The sequence below is a fragment of the Carassius auratus genome, chromosome 34 (genome assembly GCF_003368295.1).
Source record: "Carassius auratus strain Wakin chromosome 34, ASM336829v1, whole genome shotgun sequence".
Lineage (NCBI taxonomy): Eukaryota > Metazoa > Chordata > Actinopteri > Cypriniformes > Cyprinidae > Carassius > Carassius auratus.
Genome location: NC_039276.1, coordinates 21,395,067 through 21,422,861, shown reverse-complemented (window position 1 = coordinate 21,422,861; position 27,795 = coordinate 21,395,067). Strand labels below are relative to the sequence as shown.

Genomic DNA, 27,795 nt, shown 5'->3' with positions numbered 1-27,795 from the left:
TGTTCACTCATTAAATTAGCCTATAATTTGCACTTATATGTTATTAAAACAGCAGCAATGCATAATTCTAGCTTTAGCCAGTCATCCTCACAAAGATAACTTTTTTTTATAATATCTTCAACTGATGCCAATGACTTACTGCACCTCTAAATCAAATAATTTCTCACTTTAATTATATCTCTCTAATATATCTGAGGAAATCTGACGAGGAAATACAGTGCCTTGAATAGACACAGTTTCCAGTGTTGCCAGCATAAGATACAGAGAGCATTGCACTTTTACTGTACACTGTTGAAATTAAAATTAAATAGGAGGTACAATTTTAAATGACTTCCGTTTCAGAACAAATAAAACAAGATTTAATTTTCATTCGTACGGTTACTCGGGTTTAGCATGTGTCTATGGGTGTCTTGAACCGTGTTCTACGGTTTATTTTTCAATAAGATCAAAGAACCTGAATGTCCGACTTATTTAAAGTGCCTGCTCCCTTTTGCTCAGGCACGACCAAAACTACGATACTGCCCACGCCAAAGCCTCAGACTCGAAAAAACTGCAGAATAATGACTGAATGTAATGACATCGACACAACAGAGGTTGTGTTTTTAGCCCGGTCTCTTTCTGCAGAGCAACTTCCTGAGATAATGAGTACGGAGAGAGCGAGAGAGTCATAGAAAGAGCCGTTTTAGTTCACATTAGAGAAGAGCAGAGAGGTACTTCACCCTGTCATCAACACACACGCGTGTGCAAACAACCCTCATCTACCCATGACACAAGACAGAGCAAACAACTGTAGCGCTACAGTCAATATCATTTCAAACCACCAACCAGAGATATGAATGACATGCAAGATAAAACAAATTATCTATCAGATTAAGTAATAAATGCCCAAAAGTAATTATTTCAAGAACAGACACCTTCATTTTATCCCTTGGGGAAAATAAATGCACTTCAATTTTAAATTAAAGTACTCATAATTAAAATTATATACTTACACACAAACTGAATTGAATGTTTTCAGATACTCGGTTGCATGTTATTTGTAATTAAATAAAGATTTTAGATAGTTTAAATTAAATCATTTCAAATACAGTCAAATGTGAGTGCACTTTTTTGACCCACTTAAGTAGGACTTGAGTACATATACGTGTAATTTCATAACTCTGTCACCTTTGAAATATATTTGAAGTCTACTTTAAAGTGTCAAATGTACTGTCAAGCATTTATGGTAATCAAAAATATACTTAAATGTATTGGAAACTCGCATGTCATGTATTTGAATTATATCTACTACATTCCAATGAAGAAGCTGCAATTACATTTATAATACATTACATTTCAAATGCTTTGCAAATACTTTAGTATGTTAGTCAAAATAAGTGTACTTCTATAAAGAACGAAAACTATTATTAAAACAATAATTTAAAGTATACTTCAAAGTAAAACTAGACATTATTGTAAAGTGCACATTTTAATTAAGGTTGTTAAAAAGTCATTAGCACACTTAACTGGCCTTTTATTTCATTAATATTATCTGCAAATACAGTTTTTCTTTTAAGAGCCACAAGTGCACATTCAATACAAGGGATGAATAAACTACTTCAACAGGTCACATGGGTAAACCAGATCAATGCAAACCTACATTATTCTGCAGTTCTAGAACAGCATCTGTGAAACCCACCTCCCACATGACAGCAGCAGCAGCATTTAGAGGAAATCCAGCCGCAGCAGGAGCGCACACTCTTATCACTCCTCATGACCGCTCAGACATGCATGTCTCAGCACAGAGAGAGAGATGTTCCCGGAGGACTGCACCCGCACCAATGAGTGATTACTCTCATTCAGCCGGACTTACAGAGAGGAGATAGAGGCGGAGCAACAGAATCTCTCTCATGTTTCACTTTCAGACAAAGGCTCAGTCAGTTTGCTGGATGTGATAACGAAGTCATGACAATGTGTCCAGCTATAGTATGCTTACGGGACACCACAAGGGTCGATACACTCCCCGATACACTTTTTCTCTTTCTTTTTTGAAAGCACTTTAAATATGAAACCCTTGAAAAAGGAAACACACGTTCCAATACAGATAACTTGAGCTGAACTTCTGAACTAGATGAGAAAGATTCACTGATACAGATACTGATACATAAAACAGAGAAAATAAATACGTAATGCAATGACAAAACACGAACCCTGTTGAGATGCATTAGATCTTTCAAGGAAACATCTTGAATCAAAGTCAACATCTAGATCATCATCTCAGAGTACGTGTGTCATTACAGCTGTCTCACACACTTCAGTCTCAGATGGATAGCATCATCAAATAGAGAATTAAGCAGAATTTCCAGATAATTGATTTCTGACTGTAATAGGTGTATTATGTTTCCGAGCTGCATGGACGCTGCCTTCATTTCCATATTGAGGTGTCCTGCTAGGAGCTCTGCATCAGGCCTTTTTTGCATTTTGCAGCGGAATCTTTATGGTAATGACACACAATATCCCAGCACAACAGACAGGAGGAGCTATGCAAATCAGACAGAGACTAAAATAGACTCAATATTAAAGGAGCAGTGCACACAGCACTCTCTCTCTCTCTCTCTCTCTCTCTCTCTCTCTCACACACACACACACACACACACACACACACACACACACACACACCTCTATCTGACTAACATGAACTCAAACCCAGGAGACTAAAACAATGAGAAATGTAACAACTCAAGTGCTGAACTCTTCAATGACATTTCTACTTCAGCAAATTATTCATGAGTTACAGTAAATGAAAGATGGTTGTTAAAATGCAACACACGAGGAAATGGAATGTTCCACATTCCAGAGAAAACTTCCATTGCTTCCCATTTTTAGGGCATTCCAGTGTGAGATATAGTAATAGCGAGTAATAATGCATTTACATTATTCATTAAATGAACACAATGGAAACAGTCTACAGGAATACTGGTCTGCAGCCTGTAAGCAAACTAGTTATGCCTTTTTGTGGAAACACTGTACATTGTACATGATCCCGATTTACTCTGACTTATGCCACATTAGAAAAGTTATATCAATGTTTTTTTTTTTTCATTTTGACTATAAAAAAATCTTCAGTGCTGTATCCTGTGAGCTAGATGCTGATGCTAATAGGATCACAGCAGTGTTTGGGGTAAACGGCCTCCAAGTATATTTGTGTAACATCTCTATCCTGTCAAGAGGATAAAGGAGAGACAACTCTTGTCACTGAAAACAAACAGCAAGTGTGCCCAAGATCGTATGTTTACTGAGGGGATCAGGACATTGAGTCGTACATGCCTAGGGTGTGAATAATGTCAAGAGCACTTCGGGAGTCAATTTGACACACTAGAGTGATGGTGCCTACTAGTGGACAAAAGTTGCAAATGCACAAAATGCAAACACTATGACCAGGCTACCCATTCACTCATAAAACTACCGTATCAACAGGAAGGTTCACTGTGCACTACTTTACAACTCACACTGTTCCCTTTCGATACTTCACTCATACTGTGTATGGGGAAAAGCTCCTTCCTTTTTTCCTCGATACTGAAGCCTTTTTTCAATAACGCAGTGCAACTGCACTGCCATTGGTTTAATCTGTAAACTTTTTTAAACCAATGACAGCGCTGTGTAGCTGCGTGAGCCTGTGGCGATGCAGCGCACCAAAGCCCAGCAAAATGGGCGGGGCAAATGGCTATATAAGCAGGCAATCGCCAGAGGAAATCAGATCTTACTCCTTCAGCGACGACTTCACTTCACTGGATCTTTGCTGAACACCTTCGCCTGGAACGAGCTCTCGCCGCCGAAGAGGCACCGCAGCGGACCAGCTGAAACCGCCGACCACCTGCAGCGCCAGTGTTCTCGCAGACAGCCGCTTTTAGCGCCGATCTCGGCCACCCGCTTCCCGCTTCCGGCCGCTTCTCAGCGATCTCCTGCCGCCATCCGGCGATCACAAAAGAGCTTTTTCCAGCGGTTTTCACCGCTCTAAAAGAGCGCCTTCTGCATGATGACGACGGCCATGGTGAGTGTGTTTTCTGCCTGGGAAAGACAGCGGGGAAGAGGGGCTCAGTGCCCGGGTTTGGGTAAGCTCACGCCGGCTCAGCGCCCGCGTTCCTCACCCTCCCAATTAGAGAGCCTTCCCCTGTCCTCTTCTCACGCCCAGAGCAGCGTCCCTCGGCTGAAGTGAGCGACCTTGTCTCTTTTGGCGGATCGGAGGACGATCCGCTTGACGACTCCATGTCACTCGCGGCTTCTGAAACGGAGGACTGGGCCGGTGATTCTGACCCCGCCCACTTGCCGTCACTGGAGCCCAACAGAATCTCTCTCATGTTTCACTTTCAGACAAAGGCTCAGTCAGTTTGCTGGATGTGATAACGTGAAGTCATGACAATGTGTCCAGCTATAGTATGCTTACGGGACACCACAAGGGTCGATACACTCCCCGATACACTTTTTCTCTTTCTTTTTTGAAAGCACTTTAAATATGAAACCCTTGAAAAAGGAAACACACGTTCCAATACAGATAACTTGAGCTGAACTTCTGAACTAGATGAGAAAGATTCACTGATGTGTAAAGCTCATGTCAGCATGAGTGAAGATTGCATGAGTTGGATGCTGTTGTTGTTTGTGTGGCAGCAGGTGAAACTGTCATCAGCAGACTTATCACCTGCTTTGTGATGCAATACTGGAATGATTGGAATCAGCAGCATACATAAAACAGAGAAAATAACTCGCGGTGATTCTGACCCCGCCCACTTGCCGTCACTGGAGCCCATCGTCGCCAGAGCTGGGATGGATGCCGAGCTTCTCCGCATCCTCTCCAAGGCCGTTGAGGAACTCCATCTGGAGTGGGCCCCCCCTGAAGAGCCGACACGCAGCAGGCTGGACGAGTGGTACCTGCCAGGACGCTGCCAGGCCCCACGCCAGCGCTATGCCCCGTTCTTCCCTGAAGTTCATGATGAGCTGACAAAGTCATGGCGCGCCCCCTACTTGGCCCGCCTACGCACTTCCTCTGCAGCTCTTCCATTCCATCCGTGCTCCTGAGCCACTTAGAGTGCCTAGGACTCAGGGTCAATTTTGCCAAGAGCTCACTGCTCCCCAGCCAACGTATTACGTTCCTGGGAGCAGTTTTCGACTCAGTCAATATGAGGGCGGTCATATCACCAGAGCGCGCTCTGGTACTTCAACAGCTCACAGCCTCTGTCAGGAACAAAGCCTGTTTCCCTCTGAAGTTCTTTCAGAGGATGCTAGGGCTGATGGCTTCTGCCTCCCCAGTTTTACAGCTCGGACTCTGGACTGCCTGTGGAGACCTGAGGCGCCTCGGCTTCAGGCACCGCCTCGGTCACGCCATCGGGAACGGTCTCGGGCACTGCCTCGGCCTCCGGAACATCATCGGGCACCGCCTCGGCCTCCGGAACAGCATCGGGCACTGCCTTGGGAACGGAAGCGACCTGCTCAGGCACCGCCTCTGGGACGGCAGCGGCCCGCTCGGTAGATGGGGAACGGTAGATGCCTGTCTCCTCGTCCTCCGCCCTCTATGATGGCGAATCGGTGTCACCTTGACTGGCGACTCAGGTGTTGAGTCGGCCATCTTGTGCTGTGGCGCTGGACTGGCGGCCATCTTGTGCTGTGGCTCTAAGCTGGCGACCATCTTGTGCTGTGGTGCTAGGCTGGCGGCCATCTTGGGCTGTGGCGCTAGGCTGGCGGCCATCTTGGGTTGTGGCGCTGGACTGGCGGCCATCTTGTACTGTGGTGCTGGACTGGCGGCCATCTTGTACTGTGGCGCTGGGTTAGTGGCCATCTTGTGCTGTGGCGCTGGGCTGGCGGCCATCTTGTGCTGTGGCTCTGAGCTGGCGGCCATCTTGTGCTGTGGTGCTGGGCTGGCGGCCAACTTGTGCTGTGGCGCTGGGCTGGCGGCCATTTTGTCTGGAGACTCAGGCGTGGTTGCTGCATCCCACTGAGCACGATGGCGCAGGTAATGGGTAAACCCCCAGAAGTCCAGGATCTCCAACCCCTTCAACTCCCATCGAGGCAAAGGGTCATCCAGGCAATCATTAAACAATGCTTTTAGTGCACACACCTGTGCCAGGGCACCCAGTCCATTGCCCTCTTGGCGGAGGGCATTCAGCCGAAGATACTTGGTTCTCCGCTCCGCCATCTTGGCTGGGGAATGGAAAAACGACATACTGCTGGCTCTCGTGTTTACGGAGTCCTTCTGTCACAACTCGTGATGCAAGGAACGAGGAGAGAGAACCAATTGCTGGTAAGTCGTTTATTAAGGGATAATCCAAAGGGGTCAACAGTCCAGGCAGGGTCAAAACCAGAAGATCCAAACAACATAAACAAGACACGAACACAAGACAAGGCAAGGCAAGGCAAGAATAGACGGACATGAATTACTCTCAACATTAAACAAGGAGTCCGTAACACAGACTCAGACAGACCGGGTATAAATACACAGAAGGATAATGAGGGAGCAGGAGACAGGTGGGGAACAATCAATTACACAACAAGGAGGAAGGTGACCAAATAAGGGAACAGTAAGTGATAAGGTGACAGACACCGTGAGAAAGGGGGACATCTAGTGGAACCCCAGCGAACACAACCCAGACACTGTGTCAGCTGGCAGTGGAACGAGCCCTTCAATCCTTTCAGGCGATCCTGGAAGGGCGCCACATCCTAGTCCAGTCGGACAGCATGACAAATCTGGGAGATTTTCGGGAAGGCAGAGGTTGACCTCTTCGCCTCAGAAAGCAACTCTCATTGCCCAACTTATTTTTCAAAGGAAACAGATGCGCTGGCCCACAACTGGCCCAGCCTCCTTCTTTATGCTTTTCCCCCGATCGCTCTGATCCCTCAGGTCATCAGATGAGTCAGGGAAGACGGGCACAGAGTCCTCCTAGTGGCCCCACTCTAGAGGAGCCAAGTTTGGTCCTCGGAGCTTTTCAGGCTTTCCATAAAAGCCCCATGGCCGATCCCCCTGAGGCGGGACCTCCTCTCTCAGGCAAACAGGACAATCTGGCATCCACAGCCAGAACTCTGGGCTCTGCATGTATGGTCCCTTGATGGGAGCCTCATTGTGCGTTTCTTGAGAGGTGCTAGGCGGTTGAAGCCCCCACGTCCTCTCACCGTTCCCACTTGGGACCTTCACACGGTCCTTGGAGCACTCAAAGGACCTCTCTTTGAACCGCTGAGGTCAGCTGACCTTCGGCCCCTTACGCTCAAAACCGCTCTGCTACTTGCTCTAGCATCGGTCAAGCGTCTTGGCGATTTGCAGACCCTCTCGGTGAGCCCTGCATGCCTTGAGTTTGGGCCCAATGACTCTAAGGCCATTTTAAAACCCAGGCATGGCTATGTACCTAAAGTGCTCTCGATGCCATTCAGAGCACAGGTAATTTCCCTCTCAGCTCTGCCTCCGTTGTCAGGTGAGCGAGAGCTGGATTTACTCTGCCCAGTGAGGGCTTTGAAGATATACATTGAGCAGTCACAGCCGTTCAGGCAATCGGACCAGCTTTTTGTCTGCTTTGGTGGCCGCACCAAGGAGTCTTCGGTCTCAAAGCAACGCCTCTCGCGTTGGATAGTTGAAGCTATCGCTCTATGTTACTCCTCTATGGGCCTTGAGTGTCCCATAGGAGTAAGAGCCCACTCTACTAGAGGGATGGCCTCTTCATGGGCCTGGTCTAGTGGTGTCTCTATCAAGGACATCTGTGAGGTGGCCGGCTGGTCCTCGCCGTCCACTTTTGTCAGATTCTATAACTTGGATATCCCGACCTTGCATGCTCGGGTTCTTTCGGTTTGATACGACGGCCTCTAGCAGACTCCGTCATCATACCACATCATACCATCATACCACCTCCAGCAGTGGAGGTGATGATACACTTGTCTTAGCAGTGTAGCGTCAAGAGTTCGATGGCTCTGGCCCTCTCACTTATCCTCTGGACCCCAGGATGTTCGAGATAAGTCTTGTCGTTCCCTACCGTGGCACGGCGTGGTTTAATTTGTTCCCCATACGCAGTATGAGTGAAGAATCGAAAGGGAACGTACTCGGTTACGAACGTAACCTCGGTTCCCTGAGATACGGAACGAGTACTGCGTTATATGCCGTGCCATGAGGCTGCGGGTTCAGTGTCGTCGCTTCATTCGTATGACCTGATTTCCTCTGGTGATTGCCTGCTTATATAGCCATTCGCCCCGCCCATTTTGGCGGGCTTTGGCGTGCTGCATCGCCACAGCGCTGTCATTGGTTTAAAAAAGTTTAAGCAGTACTCGTTCCGTATCTCAGGGAACCGAGGTTACGTTCGTAACCGAGTATGTTTCTGCAGTATGACGTACACTACCAGTCAAAGGTTTGGACACACATGACTGAATTTATGTTTCTCATAATCTTTTGGTCAAAAGCTTGTGCTGGAATACAAACAGAACTGGAACACTGGATCCCACAATGCAATGCACTCAACAATCCAACTGGAAGAACAGTGTCAACATCATCATCTTATTTGATCAGACTGCCAAAAAACTTAAATGCAAAATAACTATTTATATCCAAGATGAAAATATACAGTATATTTCAAGTGTTTTGATTAAGTGGAGTAAGACATCTTTTTAAAATAAATGTATGTTTTTATTTAGAAAAGATGCATTAAATTAAACGTGGCAGGGGTTTATAATGTGACAAAATATATATTTGAGGGGAAAAAAATGTTAAAGGAACCTTACCTTTGCCTGCTGGGAAAAAGCAGTCCATCTCTACACTGCTGCGAGAGTGAGAGATACACAGAGCGCTGCTGGGCACCAGTCCCTCCTGAGGGGGGCTCTTGTCTGTGGTCCGGACCAGACACCATCCCGGACGCTCGCTGGGCCGCTCCAACAGCTCCACCGTCTGACCGGTCTGAACACTGAGCTCAGACAGACCGCTCGCCACGAAGTCCTGCAGGACCACCGTCAGCTCGCACCCTCCCGAGAGCTGGAGAGCAGAGAAACAGACAAGTCAAATACTAAGTAAACAGTATTAGATAACACTATCATATAAAAACAGTGTCTCAATTCTGGCATAGTGGCATACAACAATAAAAAGAGCATTTAGAAACAGAGAGATAAAAGAGATATGAGGGAGGAAGTCTTCATCTGTTGGAGTAAGGACTCTTCACAGACAGGAAACTGATTCCTGATCAGATGTGACATTTCAGTAATGAGTGATAGTGTGTTAGGGGACTTTAATGCTGCTGCACACACTCTAGAACATGAACTCTGGTCAGACTGAACATCTGTTATCAGTTTTACAGCTTCTTAAGCTCTCAAATATTAACAGCCAAAAGACTGATCTGAAAACATGGCTCACGTGCACATTACTGTTTTTGGAGAGCCCATGTGTTTTATCATCATTCTGTAGGTGTTTAAAATTTAAATCATGACAGCTGTTAGAGCTGTAGTTTTCTTTGACTAAATGCTTTGACAAAACAACCCTTTTTTTCTTATTGCTGAGATTTTCTTTCTTTCTTATGTAGAGAAATAATGTAATGGCTGTCCTTCAACATCCAATTTTGCATAATTGTGGCAAAAGTAAGACATGCATATAAACGTAAAATAAAAAAAAATAAAAAAATAAAATAGCCTGTAAATATATATATATATATATATATATATATATATATATATATATATATATATATCCAGCGGTCACTGGGACATACACAAGCTCCTCTAATTTCACGGAGCCGTTAGGTATATCAGACTATCATCTTCACTTCCTGTGTATGTCCCCGTTTCCTCCATTTACCACAGAAAGCTTCAGAGACGCATGCCTTAACAGCAGAAGCAATCAAAGCTCATAATGAAGATTGTCCTGCTGGGATCTGCAGCTCCACACCCAACAGAGCTCAACTCCACATCATTATTTAGAAGAGACCAACATATCAAAAGTCTGTGTTAAATTCATGTTTTTTTAAAAGACCTAAAATAGTAGTCAAAATGGATATTCATCAGTTTATGGAAATAAAATTAATTTAAAAAAATTATAATAATAATAATTGCCTTCAGATTTGCTAGCATACTCCGATTTTCCTGCAACCACAGGATCTCAATATGAACCCAAATCGTCTCATTTGACTCTATTTTATGTTTTAGGTGAAACATATGGGACAGAATTAAACTAAACTGAATTGAGAACTCTATTAGGTATCATGAGCAACATATATATACATAAATGGGTCCTTCTAAAAAAATTTGCATATTGTGAAAAAGTTCATTATTCTCTATAATGTAATGATAAAAATTAAACTTTCATATATTTTAGATTCATTGCACACCAACTGAAATATTTCAGGTCTTTTATTGTTTTAATACTGATGATTTTGGCATATAGCTCATGAAACCCCAAAATGCCTTTCTCAAAAAAATAGCATATTTCATCCGACCAATAAAAGAAAAGTGTTTTTAATACAAAAAAAGTAAACCTTCAAATAATTATGTTCAGTTATGCACTCAATACTTGGTCGGGAATCCTTTTGCAGAAATGACTGCTTCAATGCGGAGTGGCATGGAGGCAATCAGCCTGTGGCACTGCTAAGGTGTTATGGAGGCCCAGGATGTTTTGATAGCGGCCTTAAGCTCATCCAGAGTGTTGGGTCCTGCGTCTCTCAACTTTCTCTTCACAATATCCCACAGATTCTCTATGGGGTTCAGGTCAGGAGAGCTGGCAGGCCAATTGAGCACAGTAATACCATGGTCAGTAAACCATTTACCAGTGGTTTTGGCACTGTGAGCAGGTGCCAGGTCGTGCTGAAAAACGAAATCTTCATCTCCATAAAGCTTTTCAGCAGATGGAAGCATGAAGTGCTCCAAAATCTCCTGATAGCTAGCTGCATTGACCCTGCCCTTGATAAAACACAGTGGACCAACACCAGCAGCAGACATGGCACACCAGACCATCACTGACTGTGGGTACTTGACACTGGACTTCAGGCATTTTGGCATTTCCTTCTCCCCAGTCTTCCTCCAGACTCTGGCACCTTGATTTCCGAATGACATGCAAAATTTGCTTTCATCCGAAAAAAGTACTTTGGACACTGAGCAACAGTCCAGTGCTGCTTCTCTGTAGCCCATTTCCTGCACACGCCTGTGCACGGTGGCTCTGGATGTTTCTACTCCAGACTCAGTCCACTGCTTCCGCAGGTCCCCCAAGGTCTGAAATCGGTCCTTCTCCACAATCTTCATCTGGGTCAGGTCACCTCTTCTCATTGTGCAGCGTTTTTTGCCACACTTTTTCCTTCCCACAGACTTCCCACTGAGGTGCCTTGATACAGCACTCTGGGAACAGTCTATTCGTTCAGAAATTTCTTTCTGTGTCTTACCCTCTCGCTTGAGGGTGTCAATGATGGCCTTCTGGACAGCAGTCAGGTCTGCAGTCTTACCCATGATTGCGGTTTGAGTAATGAACCAGGCTGGGAGTTTTTAAAAGCCTCAGGAATCTTTTGCAGGTTTTTAGAGTTAATTAGTTGATTAGGTTAATAGCTCGTTTAGAGAATCTTTTCATGATATGCTAATTTTTTGAGATAGGAATTTTGGGTTTTCACGAGCTGTATGCCAAAATCATCAGTATTAAAACAATTAAAGACCTGAAATATTTCAGTTGGTGTGCAATGAATCTAAAATATATGAAAGTTTAATTTTTATCATTAAATTATGGAAAATAATGAACTTTTTCACAATATGCTATTTTTTTTAAGAAGGACCTGTACATAACCATTATAAAATGCCACTTTATGACAGGTCACTAGTTGACTGAATGAACTATGAACCAAATGATTCCAGGTGAATAATTATCCAGGAGTAATGAGGCGCTGTGAGACTGAGCTGGTCATGTAATGACAGACACAGAACAGGTGAAAGAGTATTACGATGGTCAGGAGATGCTGCCTCTTATACACAATACATGATTCACTTCTTATAAGAGAAGCAGGAAAACACACAAAACATGACTAAACGGATCATATTTAGCTTGAGAGAGCCGTGAAATATGATGGTCATATTATGAAGAAATTGTAATTAAATCAAGCCATTACAATTGTAGTTATATATTAATGTTAATAAAAATGTATATAGTGCATTATTAAAACAAGTGTAATTTCAACAAACAAATCATGCAAAACATCATTAAAAGTGTTATCATATGATAAACTGGAGCTGTGATTGCTTTGTTAGGACACCTGTGTCCACAATAAACCAGTCAGGTCCACAAACTTTCTCAAGATTAAATCTACGAATTAAAAACTAGGACATGATGTCATGATGACATCACAAGGCACCCTGCTGAATGAGAAGAGAAAGAGAGAGAGAGAGAGAGAGAGAGAGAGAGAGAGAGAGAGAGCAGGTGCTGTTTAATCTAACTCAGGTCCTGCTGATATTGCTCAACATGGTCCAAAAAAAAAGAACAAAAGATAAAAAAAAAATATATATATTCCAACGCTCAGACCCAAAGCTGCAGAAAGAAGGGCAAAAAAAGTAAATGACCAAAATGACAGATGACAGTTCTCAGAGTCACAGCAGATCACACTAAGATGATTCACTCAAAAAACTATTTTAGTGAGATTGAACTGCAAAGACTTAGAGACATAAATAAAATGCTTAACCTATTTATTAATGCTATCCTATTTAAACTGGGTGGATAAGGAAGAGTCAACCTGAGCAGAAAATCTATATAAAATAAATTAATAAATTAAATAATATATATATAAAAAAATAACATGAAAAGAAAATTAAAAAGAAAAAAGAAAGAAAATGAAGAAATAACAAAAAATGGGGAAAATAATATAAAGTAAAATAAGAAAAGAAAAATAATATGAAAGAAGAAGAAAAAAAAAAGAACTGACAAAGACATTTCAGAAAGTTGTAAACTCTTAGAATGAAGACTTTACAGAAATCAAACGCCACTGAATGAAACTCTACTTTTAAACATGGAAGTCTGTAAAAAAGGTAATTGTGGCTATCTCAAAATACTTTTTCTTGCAATTGCTAGTTTATATATATATATAAAAAAAGTTTATAAAAAAGGCACATTTTTATTTATTTATTTTGACTTTACTTAGCACATTGAACAAGCTTTATTTATTTGATTTGTTCAGTGTCACTTAGCGTGTAGCTGTGGTCAGTGTTCAGCAGATGTGCTCGTCCTCTCTCGCACCATCTGCCTGAGAGAGTATCAGGTCTCCGCCGTGATCGAGAGGAAAGCTGGGTTGCTAGGTAGTCAGGGGTCTCAGAAGGAGAAGATCATGCGTCAGAAAGGACATAAACGTCACATGGACTCGATTTAAAAGGTCTCGCAGATTGCAGGGCTTTATCATGGAGATCAGAGGACTCTCTAAACAGTATTAAGAGCCTGTGTTTTCACGCGGAGGATGGCAGGTAGACGAGTCACTTCAACACGTACAAGTGCAAACAGACAGCAAAGCATCTAGATTCATCTCCATTTATAATATCACAATTGCAAATGATTATTTGCGACCTCTGACCCAATTTTTTATATATTGTGATATTGTCTTTTTATAACATGCTGATTTTCTTCAAATGTGATAAAGTTCATACCTGTTAGATTTTGTTCAAATGTTAAATATGTGAATGAATTTCCTTGAAGTGAAATTTATGGAGGACAATATATATATATTAAACGTAAAAAAAATGTATATATAAAATTAAATGTAAAAAAAAAAAAAAAATTATATATATATATATATATATATATATATATATATATATATATAAATAAAATTATATATATATATATATATAATTTTTTACACACATTTAAAACAAAAAAAAACAAATATATTTATTTTGAAACCTATTTTAACAAATGTATTTCTTGCAGACTTTTTTTGAAATACATTTAAAAATGCACAAATTTTGTACACATATTTGAATGTATTTTTAAAAAAAACTACGGCTGAGATTTTCATTAAATAAAGGCTGAAATTTATGTTTATTCCTCAGACAAATCTGTTGCATTACTAATTGCATGCTGGCTGTCCGTTCCTGCCACCTGTCTGCTTTTTCCATGTTTGGAAAAGATCATCAGGAACATTCTTCAAAGCATCTCCTTTTGTGCTCTACAGAAAGCCAGATGGATTCAAATGTGTTGGGAAAGACACAAGGGAGAGTAAATGATGACAGAATGTTCATTTCTGGGTGAACTATCACTTTAAACATGATAGTAAAACAAGAGGGTGTGTTTGGGAGATTGTGTGAGTCAACTTTGTTAATAATCCACTTCCTGCCAGTGATATCAACCTCATTGTAACATTTAAATACACACGCACATGGACACATTATAATAACTAACATCTGAGAGACAGCTGTTGTGCTCTAGTAAAACTCATTTCACATGTAGCATTTTAAATTATTACAATTTATAACAAATAACAGGAAATAACACATGCAACAACAAAAAAAAAGAAGTTTTCAGTCTCACAGCAGAGCGCTTAACTTGTCTCCACACGAGTGTGATCACAGAAGACTGGCTCATACAGTCTGTCAGTAAAGTCCTGATATCCCCAGTCTCTCTCTCACACACACACACAGATACCATTATACTACACTTGGATTATAGGCGAGAAAGAAATAGAAATGATCAGATGAATCTCACTTACACGACTGCTCTCTTTGAAAAGTTTAAAATTCATCCACCTTGGCATGGCGACTTATCTGTCCTTTATCCACGACTATATCTGTCCTCAGTCTCTCTCTCTATCTATCTTCTGCCTCCCTCCCTACGTCTCTTTCTGAAGCGTCTCTGATTGGCTGAGTTCAGTGTTCAGCAGAGGTTAAGGCTCAGTCATGCTGCTCCTCTCATTAGTGAACACCTTTGGTTGTGTCTCACATGTCTGTGTTTGTCCTTGTAAATAAGTACATAAATATAAGAACATATGACAGATTAAACTTTATTTACATTTTGGAATCTTTTTTTATTCAGTTGAAAGTTATAAAACTATGAATTTATTGTATATATAAATTTTACCCATTGCTTTCAAGGCTCATTTTGAGTATAAAGTTAAATATTGCAAGTGTAATTGTGAAGTTGATTTTTCATACTGTGTGTACTTTGACCCGTGTGGTCTACCATTGCTATTTGCGTAATCATTTAAAGCCTTGTTTCCACAGAGCAGTACAGCTCAATTTAGGACTGAACACCCTGATCTTGCGTTTCCACCACCAACCGTACACTTACTTGACAGGCGTGGTGTATGCTGGAAAGTAGCGAACGATGTCATTCTTGTGCAAAGAAGAAAGTGTGACATTGTTTATCATTTGCATCTGTTTTTAAGCCTTGGTCATTAAAAAAAAAAAAAAAAAAAAAAAAAAAAAAAAAAAAAAAAAAAAAAAGCAATTTAAAAGCATTCCAGCAAGCCACGAAAGACAACTGCACTCAGTGCAACACGCGCACAGCGGCTGTGTCTCTGATGACTGAGCCCCGAGTTGAGTTTCTGACCGCATCTTTCTTACGCTTGAACGGACAAATATATACAAAAATGTGTCAAAATACCCATTTTGGCAAGTAGCTTTAACAGTGATTAATCAATATTTAACTTATCCAGTGGAGCAGAGATGCACCGATTTCAGACTATGTTCCATTTGTGTGGAAATATTGTTATGATTATATTTTGTCTGTAAATGTCTGTTAACATCGACGCTGAAGATGAATGCAAAGAGGAGAAAATACAGAGCAGGTTCACGTTGGTTGAAAAAAAAAAAAAATCCAATATAGAATTGTATATTTAGTGATATCCAAGTAAATGCTGCTCTTCCATCAGCGCCACCTGCTGTCAGAGAGTGGTGGTGCATCTCATTCAACACGTCTGCTGTGTTTTATGTAGCATAATTCCACAAAGCTAATGTCAGATCATTCTGTTCTTGCTTCAAATTTTGAATTTATACAACCTAATTTAAATCAAACATTGCACATGCTACAAGTGTGTATAATTTATTTATTTTGGATCGATTCATGATTACCACATATTTTACATCAAGGTGCAACACACTGAATAATATGCACATCTATATGTTATTGTACATGTGATTATTCAGTTTATGTACCTGAAAACCTACAAACATAAAATCATAAATCATTTCATTTGTAGTTTTGTTCTACATTCAGTGGTGTGATTGCTTGTAATTTGTTCATTTACTAAATGTTTACTTGTCTTTAATAATGACTGATCTTTACATTTATCAAGCTAGTAGTTTTGGCTGAAATTTAAACTGAGAAATCTAAAATTGAATAAGCATCTAAACTATTGGTGTCATATAAGCTTATTTATTAGAATACAAGACAGCATAGATCAAAAACAATGATAAAGGCAACTATTTTATTTGTTTATTTTTCATTAATTAATTACAGTATTTATTATTATTTTTTCTTGTGGCAGGTAATAAGTAATAATTTGAACCATTGGCCCGACTGGCCAGTAAAAAAAAAAAAAAAAAAAAACATAGCATTGAGCTCTTGTGTAGATGTAGCATGCGCAAGTTACGATTCTCTGTCAACCAATCAATGTTCTGCAGTGGGTCTAGCTCCAACAGAAGTGTCCCAAAAAGTGGTACAGTTTGCTATTTTGGCACCATTCAAATCTTCTGAGAAAGGAAATGGAAATAATTGCATACTATACTGTACAAATGTAAATTTGTGTGCAAAACAATCCTGCATATACATATATTGCTACTCATTCAGGTCTCAACCTCATGGCACTGACAGAGACTTGGATCAAACCCGAAGATACTGCCACCCCTGCAGCCCTCTCTACTAATTTCACTTGTTCCCACACTCCTCGTACCACTGGGAGGGGTGGAGGTACGGGTCTCCTTATATCCAAAGAATGGAAATTTGAACTTCAGCCATCACCTACAGGTACTGGTTCATTTGAATCACATGCCATAACTGTAACCCACCCTGTTAAAATCCACTTTGTGGTCATTTACTTCCTCATTACTGCTAACCTAGCACTTACTCCTGAAGTGGCACACACTCCAACGCAGGTCACCTTTCGACGGAACCTATGCTCACTCTCTCCATCTCGCCTATCTGCTGTGGTTTCATCCTCTCTTCCACCATTCTCTCAGTTTTCTGCTCTGGACACGAACAGTGCTACGGACACTCTTTGCTCCACTTTAACATCTTGCTTGGACAACTTTTGCCCACTGTTGTCTAGACCAGCATGCACTGCCCCATCTGCCCCCTGGCCGTCCGAGGTTCTCCGTGAACATCGCTCTAAACTCAGGGCTGCAGAGAGGAAATGGCAGAAATCAAAAAACTATACGGACCTCAGTGTGTATCAATCTCTCCTCTCTTCTTTCTCTGCAAATGTCTTCACAGCTAAAACATCCTACTACCACAACAAAATTAACAGCTGCTGTGACGCTCGGACACTCTTCAAGACTTTCTCTTCTCTTCTTAATCCGCCGCCTCCACCTCCTCCATCGACTCTTACAGCGGACAACTTTGCAGATTTCTTCACAAATAAGACAAGATCCATCAGTGACCAATTCTCCACACCGCAGACTGAGGAAAACTTCACAATGACCGATGCACACTCTTTATCCTCCTTCTCCCCACTCTCAGAGATGGACGTCTCCAAAATTCTCCTGTCCAATCATCCTACTACTTGTCCACTTGATCCTATCCCCACTCACCTCCTTCAAGCGATCTCTTCTTCAGTCATACTTCCACTTACTCACATTATCAACTCCTCTCTTAAATCTGGAACATTTCCCTTAGCATTTAAGCAGGCTCGGGTAAGCCCACTGCTCAAGAAACCATCTCTAAATCCAGCGCTTCTTGAAAACTACAGACCGGTATCCCTTCTTCCATTCATTGCAAAGACACTTGAGCGGGCTGTGTTCAACCAGCTTTCTATGTTCCTTGGACAGAACAACCTCCTGGACAGCAACCAATCTGGCTTCAAAAGTGGCCACTCAACTGAGACTGCTCTGCTCTCGGTTACTGAAGCCCTGAGACTAGCAAGAGCAGCTTCAAAATCCTCGGTACTCATCTTACTGGACCTGTCTGCTGCTTTTGAGACTGTTAATCACCAGATTCTCCTGTCCACCCTCAGAAAGATGGGAATCTCTGGAACTGCACTCCTGTGGGTTAAGTCCTACCTCTCTGACAGATCCTTCAGTGTGTCTTGGAGGGGTGATGTTTCAAAGTCACACCACCTTGCTACTGGGGTTCCTCAAGGCTCAGTACTTGGACCACTTCTCTTCTCAATCTACATGACATCATTAGGATCTGTCATTCAGAAGCATGGCTTTTCTTATCACTGCTATGCTGATGACACCCAACTCTACTTCTCATTCCAGCCTGATGACCCGACGGTAGCTGCTCGCATTTCAGCCTGTCTGAGTGACATTTCTAGCTGGATGAATGACAATCACCTTCAGCTTAACCTTACAAAGACTGAACTACTGGTGATTCCAGCTAACCCATTGATTCATCACAACTTCTCTATACAGCTGGGCTCGTCAACCATAACTCCTTCGAGGACAGCCAGAAACCTAGGAGTTGTGATGGATCATAAGTTAAGCTTCACAGACCACATTGCTACAATGACCCAGTCCTGCAGGTTTGCCTTATACAACATTAGGAAGATTAGACCCTTCCTGTCAGAGCAAGGAACCCAACTTCTTGTCCAAGCTCTTGTTCTCTCCAGACTGGACTATTGTAATGCTCTCCTGGCGGGCCTTCCTGCATGTACTGTCAAGCCTCTGCAAATGATCCAGAATGCAGCAGCTTGTCTTTTTCATTTAATAAAAAAAAAAAAAAAAAAGTATATATACCTGGCTATGCGTTCTATACTAGACTAACTGAGACTTGTCATGGCACTTGTATTCTGTTGTTGTTCTCTTGTTGACCTGACTGCTTCTATTGTTCTCATTTGTAAGTCGCTTTGGATAAAAGCGTCTGCTAAATGATTAAATGTAAATGTCCTGTCATATACAGTAGTGCATACCATACAAACTATTCTGACATGAACAGTTAGTATGTGAATACCTAGAAACCTATAGCACATGGTTTCAATTGCATTGTAAGAATGACTGTATGACTCTTGCTCTTGTGAGTGATTTAATCAAAGACATATGGACCGTCTGCTAAAGAAAACATCTGTCATAACTCACATTTTCTTTTAAAATAATTCCATAGCCAAAGGGGGAAAACTGCATATTTTAATGCAAAATCTGAATACGGTTTCATCTTAAGATGAATCCAGCAAGAAATATCTAATGCCGTATGATGGTCTTGTGACATGCATTCAGCACTGAGCTGTAAGAATAAAAGCATCATTATGCAGTATGATGAATGTGATTTCCGCAACGTGCAGTTATAAACAGACCCTGAGCTGTTGTGAGTGAATGAAGGAAACGCTTATTCCACAGGGACACACACACACACACACACTGTGTCCTTAGCTCTCATTAGCTTGAAAACAACAGAGAATTGAATTTGGCTCAGTACCGCACAGAAGTGTTCAGGAAACCGGTGTGGTAACAGTCATTATCCACCTTTAAAAGGTGACCCTGTGTGATAGCAGCATGCACATGTGACTTCACAGAAGACATAATGGATCAGCATATGAAAGATTTGAACATCTTAATGATCTGGACAAAATCATTTATGAACACACAACAGGCTGAATCCTAAACTGCAAGACCAACAGACACAGTAACCTTGAAAAAAAACAACAAACAGACAGAAACTGACACTGGTCCAAACTTACTGTGTGACCTAGGAAAGTTTAAGGGTTTTAGCATGCGGACAGATGAAAACTAGTATAAAAAAAGAAGAAAAAATCTAGCTAAACTCATTTGTTAACCCTAATAAACAATATGTTGTTTGCTGGCTGATTATTCAAGCAGTCAGCCCTCATGCTCCAACAAACTCTTTAAAAGAACAGTACAAAAACAAAAAAATCCGGGGACCGCCCTACATTCAACATTTAGTTGTGTAGAATTCAATCAGACTAGAGTAAGTGCAATACACAAAGTATTTCAGTATATCTGCCCTCAGAGGAGACTGGAGAAGGAAATGATCCTCCTCCAAACAGAGTCAAGAGTTGGCACCACACTCACTCAAAGACATGCTTTCCTCTGAGCAAAAGCAAGTCACACTGATGTGGTCATCACCAAAATGAACAAACCTCACAACACAAACATGCACAACTCATAAAACACCACAAGCTATTATGAAAGTGCCTGAAAACACCAGCACAAACACGTGCTGTTTGGAGGTCTTGTGTTCAGTGTGTCTTACTTTGATTTGATAGGGCGCCTCATAGCTCCTATGAGGGCAGAATCCAGTACACAGTTTGAAGAGACTTTTCATGGTCGAGCATGACTGTTTAACATCTGTTTACTGCTCACGACCGATGTGCTCATCATCTGTGCTGAAGCATGACAGCCCCTGCTCCATACATAAAGCAGGGAAACCCTGTGTGACATATACCTGTCAATCACTGGTCACATGACCCTTCAGGGGGTGGAATCTAGAGTTTGGGTCTGGAAAGATATGCTTTGGATCTGCATACTAGTACAATACTGTTTGGTGATGTTTATATGAACTACTAAAATGGAAATAAAAAATGTAAAACTTTTCATGGCGTTTTGGTGGCCTGAAAATGCAAACTTAAAAAAAAAAAAAAAAAAAAAAAAAAAACAGGTTTCAAAGTGCAACTTTTTGAAAATGACAGAAACACTTATCTTCTCTATGTAGAACTACATTAATGTAAATCTCTGTGCCAACTTTGATACCGCAGCTCAGTAAATTCACTAATCGGAGCTGATCTTCTCCATATGCAAAATATGCAAGCTGCGTTTAATTCTAATTTTATTAAATTCAATTTTGCCAGCGGTTATGAAAACATGAATGATAATTTATTTTAATGCGGTGCACTGTTGCCCTTTTTACGTAATAATTAGTCAAATCATGTAATGTGAATGTCATACAGTCTCACTCAAGACTAAAAAAATTAGATGAAAGTGTACCGAGCGGCAAAAGAGACACTGTTTCTCAAGTGCTTTCCGCGAGCTCGAGTCGAGATGGAGTGAAACTCAGACACATGCGTTTCATTCATTTCTCTCATCCCCCAGTCAGATCTGTGCGCCTGTACCTTGTCACTGTCCACAGTGTTCTGGGAGGTCCTGGATGCGATGGAGATGGTGTCCGGCTGACTGCTGCCATCGCCCTGACTGTCAGCATCCTCACCAGCCTCCCTGCAACCAAACACACAAATAAACGTCCCGATGAGGGATGTGCTCGAAGCTGCAGACTTTATTTGGCACAGATAATGATGTCAAAATGAATAACAAATTTAAACAAATAAACAATATTCAGATACGGTCAGACCTTGTTCTTGATGTAGATAACTGTTGAGCCAGGGGATTAATTCATTAAAAGGAACAACTTTGTACTATAGTCGCTTTGCATTTTCCAGCACTTGAAATTTGTATTGTTTTTTAGTGGTTTTCAGCAAGTAAAACATGTGTGTGTGTGTGTGTGTGTGTGTCTATATATATATATATATATATATATATATATATACACACACAAATGTTGTACTAAAAAGTAACAATATTATAAATTATTATGTTCTTTATATTTAAAAAATAATGAAGAGAACAGAATTACATTTAAAAAGTGCTTTTCATATATTTTGGACAGACTTTCGTCTGAAGCCCTGCCCGCATCCAGTTTTATGAGAGTACAGATACAAATCATTTTGCTATTTTTTTTTTTAGCAGATTCAGATACTGGCTTCAATGCACATCATTATCCTATTATTTCACATTTTTAACAATCGAATGGAGCTTGCTTGAGGAGAGACGAGATGGCAAATGTTTATAGATGAGCATATGCCTCCTGCATTGTCATGCATAAATGGGTATGGATGTTCATGAAGTGTTGTGCCTCATTCTTTCTACAGATTTACATTTAGTCATTTAGCAGATACTTGCATCCAAATAGACTCAAATGATTTGATCACAATTCACAACAAACAAAGCAAAATCTACAAATACTCTTTGCACCATTATGAGAGCTAAGATTATGATCGCATCCTGAATGAATTCACTGTTTGGTTTTTAGGACTGGAACAGAGTATGCAGCGGTACAATGTGTCTGACCTCTTGCTGTGGTTGCGGGGTTTGGCTGGGGTTTTGGGAGCATGGATTGGTTCCTTTAGCGCCCCCTTCAGGTGAATGATTCTCTCCTGAATGACCTCTCGAATGTGTTTAATCCATTCTTGCTTCACCTCGATACTGGACGCCTGACACAGACACAGTCATTTCATTACAAACACAAGTTTCCAATGAAGATCTTTGCTCACAAGCAATTTCACTGACTGTAACATGTTTATGAATACTTACCTCTCTAAAAGTAATGTATTTACAATAAAATGCTGTAATGTACCTTGAGGACAGTCTTGTTGTCGGATGAGGGGGTGCGTCCCACCCACAGGGCAAATTTACACGGGTCTCCTTCCACATGTTCTGTCACCCCCAATTCAGAAGTCTGCAAAAACACAGAAAAATCTGAATATTACACACAGCTATTTAAATTCATTCACTATGCATGACAAATGTATTTAGGAGCATAAGAGTATGGAGTATTTAAGAATGAGATAACCTAAGAGTGAACTTTACTGAAAGTGGAACTATACATTACATTTTTCTGAGAAAATTTAAAGCATTTCCTAAGTAGAGTCTTAAACTGTGTTTAGCACAATCTGGATCTGTTGACAGGCACACTGAACACACGCCCCATCTGGTCCGCACACCTGCACGGCTGCTTCCAGGTGTGTGTGGAAACACTTAACAGAGTTACACAGCGTGGTAATACAGATGGGAAATGTAAAGTTCAGACATGAGGGTGTTCATGTGTGCACTAACTGACCCTTCCAGGAGGCTTTCCTCTCATTTATGATATTGACATGATCTAAAACAGGGCTCAACTTTTTATTTATTATTATTTTTTTTTTTATTATTTGAGAAATAAATATATTATATGCTTTTTAATATTTATTATATTTAGAATTTAAATCCTAATATTAATTCATAATTATTATTATTATTATTTTAAACAATGCCTTTACAACTTTGATGAACCCGGGCTCCTGGCCTTTTTTTATTTTTTTTGTATAAAACCTCATCTATATTGGATAACTTTACCGTAGTGATATACATACAGTATTTGACATATTTGCAACAACAATATGCAATAAAAGACAGAATACCAAATGTGTCTAACATTTTATGGACTTTTTTTGTAAAGAAATGAATACTACTTCTTGCTATTCAGCAACAAATTGGATTAAATGTGATTAAAATCGACATTTATGATAACTAAAGGTTTATATTTCGAATAAATCCCTTTCTATTGAATTTCCACAATCTCAACTATTCATCAAAGAATCCTGAAAAATATTTCCAAAAACTAATAAGCAGCACAGCTGTTTTCAACACTAATAATAATCAGAAATGTTTCTTGAGCAGCAAATCAGCATATCTGAATGATTTCTGAAGATCATGTGACACTGAAGACTGATGCTGAAAATTCAGCTTAGATCACAGGAATAAATTACATTCCTAAAATATATTTGCATAGAGAACTTATTTTAAATTGTAGCAAGATTTCACAATCTTACTGTTTTTACAGTATTTTTGATCAGGAAATGCAGCCTTTGTGAGCATATAAGGCTTCTCTCTATTATCTTAACAACTTCTTAACATGAAAAAGTCTTTTATCAAGCCGACATTTTTATGTAATGAATGAACATGAGATGTAATAAAAATGCTGTGATAGTGTGTGTTACAAATGAGGTAAAGTGCTAAACGTAAGACAAAAGTGCTCAAGGAGGATGGTGATCAAAATGAGGAGTTTACTGGAAGACGAAGGAGGTTACAGAATATACACTACACTTCACAAATAGGTTAAGTTACATATATAGATACAGGATTCACATAGACATTGACACATTCACATTCAGCATTAACACAGACATTCACATTCAATCACGGACGAGGAGGAAGTGAACAGGCCGGGTATTTAAACACACAGAAGGTAATGAGGGAACTGGAGACAGGTGGGGAATAATCAATTAACCAAAACAAGGAGGAAGGTGACCAAATAAGGGAACAGAAAGTTCATAAACGTAACAGTGTGTGTGTGGGTGTGTGTGTGTGTGCGTGTGTGTGTGCGTGCGTGTGTGTGTGTGGACTGAGTGATATAACTTAATACCAGAAGTTTGTTCTTGTAGATGTATTTGGATCGACCCGCTGAGTCTTTGATTTCTTTGCTGAAGACGAGTGAGATCTCAAAGAGGAAGAGGTGGCGGTCTCGTCCCTTACGGATCAGAGATTTGGGGTCCCACACTTGGAAGGTGTCCTGCAGGAAAAGTTCACCCTGAACATCCAGATTCTCATCAAAACCTAATGGAAACAAAAACATCACATCAGAGGCTGTGGGTTTGTGTGTGTGTGTGTGTGTGTGTGTGTTCAGTGGTGTTGTACCCTCCAGCATGCTGACGTGCATGGCATCGTTGGCTCTCTTTGGTACACTCAGCATGACCTCCAGCCCGTCCTTAATTTCCCCTTTACCTTCTTCGCAGCAGGACAGCAGCTCCTGTGAGCACACATACTGTTCTGTACACACTGAACACTGCATCTGACCTTCTCAAAAACACACGCTACCTTCAGCAGCAGCTGGTATTTGGTGATCCTCTGCACAGGTTTGATGAGGTATGATGATATAGAGTTGGCCAGACCATGTCTCCTCTGAATCTCCTGTTCAGAGCAGACAAAACAATCATCACATACAGTAGATACATCTCTCATGTGGGACACTCGTGTTAATTGGGTTTGTGCTAGCTAATGAAAAGAGTATATTACAAATTTCCCCTTCTGGGACGATAAATTAAATTTCATTTTTATTTCACTGACCAACTGAATTCAGTGACTTGACTACTGACCACTTCATAGTGCTCGGATGAACACGGAGGAATTTCATTTCAGCTAAATTTACTTTAGGTCAATAATATTTAAAAAATAATTTAGGTAATTTGCTGAAGATATAAAAGAAGTCAAACTATATTCAGTTACTAAATTATTGATTTGCAAAACTCATTTGTACTCACGTCAAAAAAACTCCCAGCATGCTCTAGGATGAGCTGACTGGAATCTGGTTTGTTTTTGCAGTATTTCACGTAAATATTAAATTTATCAGCCTGAAACAAAAACACGGAAGCTTTAATTCAGCATACCAAAGGAAAACAGAAAGAACTGCCGTATAATATTCACAACTTTTATTGATTGTGATAATTCTTGCTTTAATAAATTAATTTAGCTGGATCTGAAAGTCTTAAGTATGTCCTTGTTATGTATGCATATGAGCACAAAAAAATCATAAAATAAAATAAAATAAAATTCTGAATTAAGTTTAGTTGCTTGTAATTATGCATAATTTACTGTTATTGTTATAGTAGGTACATATAACATGGACACTATAAAATAAACCATTACCATAAAAAAAACAAAAAAACACACACATTAATCTGTTCCTGAGCAAATGTAATGACATGCAGTTGTTTTAGAAACACTCACCCATGTAACAAAGCAATGGCCCACATCCTCAGGTAACTGCTCATAATTGATCAGCTCTTTCAGGAATATACTATAACACACACAAAACAGCATGCAAATGAGTCCTAATCACTGCATTTCCATAACACATGCCATACACAATGTGCATATGTAGAATTTTAATAGGAAAGCATATTAGCCACCTCTATCATCTGCAAAAACAAGAAAAACTGTGCATATTCTGATAAAAAGCCCAATGGGTTATGGCTTTAATATTTCATTAATATTATATTTAACGAGAGAAACTCACTTATTATGGAAGTCATAAATCTCCTGGATGTTTCCAAAGATGATGTGCTCTTTGTTGGCGATTCCTGCAGGGATTTCCTCGACGCCACTGGTCATCTCCCACAAATACGTCTAATAAACACATCACACGAAGAGAATGAGCAGACATACACTAGGAAATGACTGTCTGCTATTATTGGGATGCAGCATCTCAAAGACCTTCAGCATTTTCTTTTGATATAATGGAGTTCGATGTACATATAGACAGAAATACAGAAGACTTAAACGTAGAGTAGCAAGAATGTTTAAATGTAAAGATCTGGATTGATTATTATTATTAAAACTGAAACACTTACCTGCAAACATTCGTGTAAGTCCCTCACATATGCCTTTTCTGTCTGTAACAGCTCAGCTATAATAAACCTGCAGCAAAACCAAGCAGCGGTCGATTATAAGAGTGTGAAACTGTGGTGTGTGTGTGTGGAGCTACTGTCTGAAGGCTGTGTACGAGCACTTACTCTTTCTTTCGGGCCGATTTCCTCTTTTCCTCGTTGACCTCATGGTTGGGGTCACGCAGTTTGACCTCTGGGTCAGTCAGACTGGCTGGAATGATATCCAACTCCAGATCCTTGTTATCCTGAAACACACACACACACACACACACACAATAAGATCATGTCCAGAATATACTGCTCCTATGTGTGCTGGATGCACCGCATTATTATTAATAAGAATCATCATTTTTATTTCAAATGATCTCCATAATAATAATAATACTAATTGCTGGTGAGGTGCAGTACCTCAGAGCTGATGCCCAGACTGCAGCGGTATTTGGCCATACGCAGGGAGAAATCTCTGTAGCGCTTGTCCACCGCGGTCGCCCACTTCTTCAGCTCGGTGACGTGCGTGTGCCCTTTCTCCACAAAATTATCTGCCAGCTGGATCAGCATCTTCACTTTCTCCTTCGTTTGCTGCGGCACACAGGAACATCATGTGGTTTGTTCATTATGCTCAAAAGAATGACTTGTCTGAAGAGTTGAAGTGGCAGTATGTGTCACACATTAAAGACGGACATGAAAAGCAAGAGGAAGAGGTGACGGGAAGTGTTTGTGTCTCTGTACCTTGACGGAGACGTGGAATTCTTCATATTCTCTCAGCCGTTCCTGAGTTTTCTCCTCCGAGTCTCCCGGGGACGTGTGAGGGGTGAGATAGACCTCTCCTGCCTCCTGGATCCACTCTAACGCCTGACACAGAGACAGACAGAATCCTCAGATGATCCCAATCAACACACACAGATCAGTCTGTTCAGCTCTTTGTGCATTCATGGACACCAAACACCCAATATAGAATATTCTAATACCTAAACAATGATATGAATGCAGTATGATGCACTTTACCTTGATTCTTACAAATGTGTCAGAGTATAATGATTTTTTATTTATTTTTGACAATTTAATTCAAAATAAAAACATAAGAATCTAAAATAATTTCCCATTCGGCCAAGTATTTGCATATGCTGTATATAACATATATTTATATTCTTATAATATATTTTCTAAAATAAATAAATTCAATTAAATAAAAACAAATAATAAAAAGTAAAAAAATAGCAATTTGTTTAGCCTTTTTGATATTTAAAAATATATTTCAAAATACATATGAAAATTATAATTTTTTTCACTATATGGGTTGTTATTGCTATTATTTTTATTTTTGTTACGATTTTTTTATTTATTTGAAACATCTTAAGAAGCTAAATAAATATCTCAATTAAATAATTTAAATGGTAAATCAAACGTAATCAAATCTATATTCTCCATAGTTTTTAAGGTTATCAAAATTAATGTGATAATTTGGTACACTAATCATAAAAAATGCTAAATT

General features: G+C 40.3%; 1 protein-coding gene across 3 annotated transcripts in view; it reads right to left on the bottom strand.

Annotated features, from left to right (window-relative positions):
* Nucleotides 1-27,795, bottom strand: part of kalrna (kalirin RhoGEF kinase a) — a 197,368-nt gene that overhangs the window by 31,696 nt on the left and 137,877 nt on the right. For all 3 annotated transcript variants that reach the window (XM_026218614.1, XM_026218612.1, XM_026218613.1), the window contains exons 21-34: nucleotides 27,033-27,155; nucleotides 26,712-26,882; nucleotides 26,430-26,548; nucleotides 26,268-26,334; nucleotides 25,934-26,043; nucleotides 25,645-25,714; nucleotides 25,179-25,268; nucleotides 24,736-24,828; nucleotides 24,556-24,667; nucleotides 24,284-24,474; nucleotides 22,457-22,558; nucleotides 22,171-22,313; nucleotides 21,159-21,261; nucleotides 8,725-8,971 (exon numbers count right to left, since the gene is read on the bottom strand). In XM_026218614.1, coding sequence (XP_026074399.1) covers nucleotides 8,725-8,971; nucleotides 21,159-21,261; nucleotides 22,171-22,313; nucleotides 22,457-22,558; nucleotides 24,284-24,474; nucleotides 24,556-24,667; nucleotides 24,736-24,828; nucleotides 25,179-25,268; nucleotides 25,645-25,714; nucleotides 25,934-26,043; nucleotides 26,268-26,334; nucleotides 26,430-26,548; nucleotides 26,712-26,882; nucleotides 27,033-27,155 — 1,741 coding nt within the window. The remainder of the gene's footprint in view (nucleotides 1-8,724; nucleotides 8,972-21,158; nucleotides 21,262-22,170; nucleotides 22,314-22,456; nucleotides 22,559-24,283; nucleotides 24,475-24,555; nucleotides 24,668-24,735; nucleotides 24,829-25,178; nucleotides 25,269-25,644; nucleotides 25,715-25,933; nucleotides 26,044-26,267; nucleotides 26,335-26,429; nucleotides 26,549-26,711; nucleotides 26,883-27,032; nucleotides 27,156-27,795) is intronic.